Raw genomic sequence first — 6756 nt, 5'->3', positions numbered from 1 at the left:
GGTAGGCCCTTTTGGGGTGAACCTAAGCCCCTTTGCCGCCTGCTTTGCACGCGGCTCCGGGTTCCCGGTCCGGAGTCTAGGGGTGCGGGTCGGGGGCCACGCCCTGCTGGGCCAAGGCCGCGCGCCACCCCAGGAGGCCTCTCCCAAGTCACGCGGGTCTCGGACGCCCAGCAAACGTGCCGATGGGGGTGCAGAGCGCGAACCCGAGATGCACCCCCAGCATGGGGTGTCCGTGTGGGGCCCGGCACCCAGTGAATCAGGCAGCGAGTGGGTGTCTCCGCCGGAGTGAGTCACCCGGAGGGTGTGCGCCCCTCGTGGGCGGTGCTAGGAGCCTGGGGGGCGGGCTGCGGGGACAGGGCCGGTGGGTTACGCCCTGCCCAGGAAGGCCCCGCTCCAGTCGGGACAGGGCAGATCCCCCCACTTCCTTCCCCGGAGCTGCCTCCTGAGATCCAACGAGGCTGGAGAGGGGAGGCTGCTGCGCCCCATCTCCGCGGTCGAGGGGGCTTCCCCAGCAGAGCCGGGGCGGCGGGAACGCAGGCGGCCGGGGTCGGGAATGGCCGCGCAGCTGCCGCGCCCCCGCCCCGTGGCCTCAGTTTCCGATTACGCGTCTACAGAAACCCCGACGCGGCCCCCGGGCCCCGCCGCTCGGTTTCACTTCCCCTCCCCCTGCCCGGCGGGGGGCGCGGGGCTCTGTCCGCCTCCGATTCCGACGGGGGTGGGCACGGCGGCGCTTCCGGCCGTGGGGCGGGGTCGGAGATGGGGTTACGACGGGGCGGCCCGCCCCCGCCTAGGCCCCTCCTCTCCACGCCTGCGCCGGGCGCGGGGGTGGGGCCGTGCGTTCCCCTGCCGCCGTGAGGTCGACCCCTCCACCCACCGCGAGGGGCGGGATCAGGTTCAGGGTGGGGGTGGGGGTGGGGGTGGGGGCGGAGCGGGCCGGGGCAACCCACACGCCGCAGCCCGGGCACTCGGGCCCGGGGCCCGGGGGTGGCGCGCGCTCGGGAAGGAGGGAGCGGGCGGCAGGAAGTGCCCCCCCCTCCCGCCCTGCGCGCTGGGGAGAGGCGGGATGGGGGGAGACAGAGGTGTACCCTGTGGGGGGAGGGGCCTCGGGGGCACGTTGGGCTGGAGCCCCCGCGCCCTCGCTCCGGGGTAAGGTAGGGGCTCCCCACGCGCTCCGAGCGTCTCCCCTGCGGAGGCGGGCGGGCGCTGACGTGTCCACGCATCCGAGCGCCGCGCGGCCTAGGGGGGCCGGGGTGTCGGCGCGACCCCCGGCGGCGGAGGCGGGAACTGCACCTCCGGGCCGAGCGCGGGGAGGGGCTTGCTCCGGGGTCGGCACACGAGCCCGCCCTCCCCAGGAGGTTTCCGCTCAGCCTGCTTGGGTGTCCTTCTCTCTGGGGGGCTGCCTGCCTTTTATGCCAGATCCGAAGGAAAACGGATCCTTTAAGACCCCTCGAACTTTGGGCAGCGCGTTCCCACCGGTGTGGAAAAGCATCCCTGTGCCCAGAACCCTGCGCGGGCTCCCTGGAGGCCTTGGGCCCCGTCCCTCCCCTACTGCCCTCCATGCAGGCGCAGACTTGAGCCTAGTCACTGCTGGGGGTGGTAAGCACCTCCTCTGGACGGGGGTGGGGGTGGGGAAGCCCCAGGGCACCCCAGCCCCCAGGGTGGGAGGTGGGATGGGCCTTGAAGGATGTGACCAGAGAAGGCCTCGCATGACCTGCTCCGCCTGTAGAAATGCTCTCCCCTGCCTCTCTGTCTGTCCCTGTCTTCTCTAGGCCTCGCCGCCTCTGTCCCCAGGCCTCACTGTCATCAGGATGACCCCCTCGTCTACACACCCTTCCTCTCCCTGGCACGGGCTGGTACTTGGGGCCCCCTCCCCAGGCCCTGCCTTGCCTCTGGGTCCTCACCTCCCCGCCCCCCCCCACCAGCTCACAGCAGGTCTGGGCTGTCCACTGGCCAGCTCTCCAGTGCACCTGCTGGCCAGCAGGTTCTTTCCAGATCGGGGCCTTTGTGGTGCTCCAGGTGCACCCCCAGCCCTGACCCAGGCACCTGCCTGAAGGCTCCCCTTCATCTCTGCTCCACCTTTGCCCTCTTTTCTAGTGGGTCCTCGAGAGGGGCTCACCGAGGATTAGCCCCCAGGATGACGACCCCTGGAGGGCCAGCCCGGCCTCGATCTGGTGCAGAGGCCCCCGGTGGCTGACGCAGCCAGGCTGGCATCTGTGCTGCGTGGAGGGCCAAGGAGTGTTGAGGGCTCGGGGGTGCGGGGGGTGGACAGCACTCCTCCCGGGCCCCTCCCCAGGTGGTCCCACCCACTGGGCTCTGGAGCCGCATCTGTGGGAGGGACCTGTTCTGGTTCCTGTTGCCGGGTGTCCAGGGGGCAGGGTCGGGGGCGGCTGACAGTGCTCTGAGCCCCTGTGGACGGGAGGGTTACCAGGAGGACGGGTGTACTGTGTTCGGGGGAGCAGTCCCGCTCAGGGGCCGTGTGGGGCGGGAGGGCTGGCCTGCCGGCTGAGCCCGCACATCTGGTGTCCCCATGACAGTCCTATTTATAGTCTCCATCGGAGAACGTCCCCGGCCGTGGCAGTGGGGCGCCCGCCCGCGCCTCAAGACCCAGGGCCTCGCGCCAAGAGGAGCCCGGGCTGGGGCAGCTGCGGCCAGTGTGGGTCACTGCCTGGCTCGCTTGCTCCCAGGACGCCCCCAGGCTTGCCGAGGGCCAGAGGCGGTCCCAGGCCTGAGGAGGGGGTCCCGCGGCAGCCGCTCCCCACCTGCCTCCCAAGGTCCCCTGTGCCCGCCCCAGCCCGGCTCTTCCATCAGAGAGGCCCCGGGCTGGCCCTCAGTGGCTGTCCCTGCCCTGAAGGGAGGGGGCAGGAAGGGGGGCGCCGCGGGCAGCTGTCTGTGTGCCCTGGCGGTGTTGCTGAAACAGGCCTGGAGACCCTCGCCGACTCCGCCAGGACTCACCGCCGGGCTAGCAGTGAGCTCACCGAGCGGGCCAGGCTGCCCCGGAGCCTGGCTGGCAGGCTGGCCCCCCTGCGCCCTCCAGGAAGCCCTCCCTGGGGGTGGCGGGGGGTTGCTCTGCACAGCTGGCCTCGCCACCCGACTGGCACCGAGACCAGGCGGCTTGCCCGGGCTGTGGAGGAGGGAGGCCTCCGCCGGGGGCATCCTGGGTGACCCACCGGCCAGCGGGAGGGGAGGCTGGGGCGAGCGGCCTGGAGTGCTCCGAGGGGCTGTGCCTGCCGAGGCCCTGCTGGGAAGTGGGCTGGGCAGAGGGCAGGCACCCCCAGCTCTCCTGTCTCTTCCCGTCTCTGTGTGCGTCCCTTTTCTCTGGCTCAGACTCCAGTCGGGGAACGAAGGTGTCCTCTGCTCCTGGTGGGGCTTTGCCAGGACTCAGGCGCGTGGTTGTCACTCGGCAAATGGCCCTTCCGTGAGTGGAGCATCCGGAGTCAATCCCCAGCCCCAGAAGTCAGAGGCAGGAGGAGGGTCCACTGGGGGTGCCGAGGCCCGGGGGAGAAAGGAGCCCCCTCCCAGAGCCTGCTGGAGCCCGTGTAGCCTCCTGGGGTGTAAGGCAGCCTCAAGGCAGCCCCCCACCAGCCTCTGTCCATCTGCCCGCCCCACCCTGGCGTGGAGGAGGGTGGCTTGGAGGCCCCACCTGGCCCACTGGTGCTGCGCTCCTGGGAGACTCCCAAGAGGCCTGCCTGCCTCTGAGGAGAAGGCCCCGGGCAGGGGGCTCTCCAGGCCAGAGGCAGACGCATAGCCGCCCCCGAGAGGCAGGCCCGCCAGAGCCCCCGCCTGCCTGGGGGGCACTGTCTGCAGGTAGGGCCCTGCCTGCGGCCGCCTTGCCGCTCTGGCCTTTCGTGGTCCAGGCTGGATGCTGCCCCTCCCAGGACCCCCTCTTCCCTCCCAGCTCCTCCTCCAGAGCTGGTGTAATGGCCGGGCCAGCACCTCTGGCTTCTGCTGACCCTCCCTCTTTTTTTTTTTTTTTTTTTTTGAGAATTCAGATTTTCTACAGATTTGTCTGTGGGACACAGTGTGAGGACTGGGGGTCCTAACGGGCTGGGGGCGGTGCCTCTGGTGTCTGAACCCCCCCAAGCACACCCTGACCTTCAGCTGAAGTTCTGGTGGGTCCCTGGGGCCGTGGCTCAGGCGCGCGGCCAGGAGCGGTGCCTGCCCCCCACCCAGGACTCCTGGCAGCGGGTGGGCACGAGGGGAGGGGCAGGGGACAGCGCCTTTCACCTGGGACCGTCCCGCCCCCACCCCACCTCCTGGGTTCCAAGCAGCCCCTGCCCTCGGGCCTTCGGAAAGTAGGAGGTTTCGTGGGCCCTGTGTTTGCAGAGGCTGCCGACTGAACAGCCAGCTTCGCTCCAAGTCTGCGGGGGCACCCACGGTGGGCAGCCCCCGCCCCACGTCCCGGGAGGCCCGCATCGTCCTTGCGGGGCAGCGACCTTGAACTTGCTGCCCTGGGTTTGGGGACTGAAAATCGTGATGCTGATTTGGAATTCAACCCCAGAAGATGCCTCCTGACGCGGCCGTGTGGGAAACACAGCAGATGCTTCTGTTTCCAGCATTTTTGTTTTTAAATTGAAACATCATTTTCATTGTTTTTCTTTTGACAGAAGTGTGGTTTTATCTTGAAGCAAAGAAGGAGCTGCAGAGCGACTTGCCGAGTCTTGGGGTGGAGCCGGTGGATGACGGGGCCTGGAGGAAGCTGTCTTAGGGGATTTTCAAGGGCATGGGGTCCTGGCCAGGGCTCTTGCCCCCGGGATTCACGCAGCCCTGTGTGGACACCGCCCCCTGCAGCTCACCTGCCACACCCTCCGGAGGGGGTGCTGTCCTGCACCCCCTCCGTCTGCCTCCACGCACTTTGGGTGGGGTAGAGCCCCCAGGAGCCCAGGCATGATGCAGGAGTCAGGGGTTCCCGAGGACGGGCCCCTTCTGGGAACTCACTGCTGGGACACCTGCAGCCTGTCCTCTCCTGACAGACATTCAGAGGCGGAGGCCCTGCTAGACCAGGCTGGCAGCGTCTGTGGCTCCTTGAGCTCGTCGAACCAGAAAGAGGCTGACAGATGCGGCTTGCTCCAGGCTCCCCAGCTGCCACCCCACGTCTCAGGCTCAGAGCTACATCAGTTCCCTCATCGTGGAGGTCCTGGAACCCCCTTTCCCTCACTGGCTGTCCTTCCTCTCTGTTCCTGATGCTGAAGCTGGCCCTTGGCGGGGCTCACGGCCCAGCCGCTCCCCCTGCCCTGGGAGCCGGGACCGAGCAGAGGTGGAGGGTCGCCTGGGGCCCGGGCTCAGCTCCCCTGTCCTGCAGGGGATCAGCTCCACGCCACTGCCCCATCTGCCAGCTGTTGACTGTGTATTGAGGCAGGTGTATTGAGGGAAATTGGGTGGGAAACCTACTAAGAGAAAAGCAGGAAGGGGGAAGAACATAATTCTTCCACATAACTATTCCACATAGACCTACGTCCTAAAGACAAATGGACCTCTGCGTTCTCCATCCCTCATTACATCCATCCCCATCCACCCACCCACCATCCATCTATCCATCCCTCTGTTTATTCATACTTCCATCAGTCCGTCCACCTACCCACCCACCATCCGTCCGTCTGTCCTTCCAGCTGTCCCCCCACCAAAGCCCCGCTCTGCACACCTCCTCTGCCTGTTTGTCTCCAGTGCCTGCACGCTGCCCAGCTTGGAGTAGTGGCTGCACCAACTGGGTTCTCCGCATTCACCCGTTCCTTACAAATACCCGCTGGGTGTCTTGTGTAGGCCACATGCTGCACCAGGTGCCGAGGTGTGCTGGTGTACAGAACTGAAGAAATGCCCACCCTCTGGGAGATTCGTTTGTGAAATGCACGGCGTCCTAGCCCGTGACACGTGCAGAAGACGAAAGAGAAGCAGGGAGCGTGGAGGACGTGTTGCTGGAGCTGGGGTGGGGAAGGCCTTGTGAGGAGGTAAAGAGCAAGTGCAAAGGCCCTGAGGCAGAAGCATGCCCAGCTTGGCTGAAGGACGCAGGGAGTAGGGGTGCAGTAGGGGCAGCGAGCCGTGGGGTCACCTTCTGGTGGAGGAGAGACGTTGGGGCAGGGCGAGTGCTGGGTGGGGTGAGATGGGGTCAGCTGGGGATGCACCTTGAAGACCTGCAGGATTGCTGGGATTGCGGTGGGGGCGTGGACCACAGAGCAAGAGAGAACAAAGGCGGATGTGGAGGATTTGGGCCTTAACGACAGAAGACTGCGTAGTTGTCAGCCCAGCAGGAGGAGCGGGTGTGGGGCACGTCAGGTCTACGGTGCCCTGGACGCCCGAGGGGGCTGCCGCACCACCGCTGCTGAAGCCAGGGGAGACCAGGAGACGAGCTCCCCGGGAGGTGGGGGGCGGCCCAAGCCCCGGGCCCCAGGGCTGAGAGTCAAGGGGATGGGGGGCCTTGCCAGGGCCACGTCTGGTACCTGGAGCCCCTTGGGGCAGGTGGCCCTGCTCTGAGCGCTGAAGTGGGGGCGGGGTGCTCATCGGGGAGGGGAGGGTACAGATGGCAAGCGTAGGAGGGAAATGGGTGCAGGGTGAGGGGCGTGGGGTCAGCAGGGCGTTTCGGATGGGAAGCAGCAGCTTCATCCTCTTGGCTGGGGGCTCAGGGGCCCGTCCACCCCGTCCAGGGGTGACTGTGCCTGTGAGGGAGGGGCTGAGGGCTCTGGGTGTCCCCTCCCCCTTCCTCCCACTCTGCGAGGGCAGCAGGTAGCCGGGGAGAGGAGGAGGTCTTGGGCTTCAAGGCAGGGG

The 6756-nt window shown here is 67.6% G+C and overlaps 1 protein-coding gene across 2 annotated transcripts; it reads left to right on the top strand.

The window, feature by feature from the left end:
• Window positions 1–1052: 1052 nt before the first annotated feature.
• Window positions 1053–6460, top strand: LOC114897742 (translation initiation factor IF-2-like). Of its 2 annotated transcripts, none has more exons than XR_003794258.1 (2): window positions 1053–4109; window positions 4324–6460. XR_003794258.1 is itself a non-coding variant. In XM_029226753.1 (2 exons), the coding sequence occupies exons 1-2, from the start codon at window positions 2528–2530 to the stop codon at window positions 4863–4865; spliced, it is 1149 nt and encodes a 382-aa protein (XP_029082586.1). In that variant the 5' UTR covers window positions 1053–2527; the 3' UTR covers window positions 4866–6460. The 2 variants fall into 2 exon arrangements, 1 of the variants encoding a protein (XP_029082586.1); XM_029226753.1 differs by having other exon boundaries at window positions 1053–3415; window positions 4605–6460.
• The last annotated feature ends 296 nt before the right edge of the window (window positions 6461–6756 follow it).

This window comes from Monodon monoceros, unplaced genomic scaffold (assembly GCF_005190385.1).
Source record: "Monodon monoceros isolate NGI ecotype Baffin Bay Population unplaced genomic scaffold, NGI_Narwhal_1 Super_Scaffold_18, whole genome shotgun sequence".
NCBI classification, from domain to species: Eukaryota; Metazoa; Chordata; class Mammalia; order Artiodactyla; family Monodontidae; genus Monodon; species Monodon monoceros.
The sequence above is the reverse complement of the archived record's forward strand: the minus strand, read 5'-3'. Positions and strand labels throughout refer to the sequence as shown.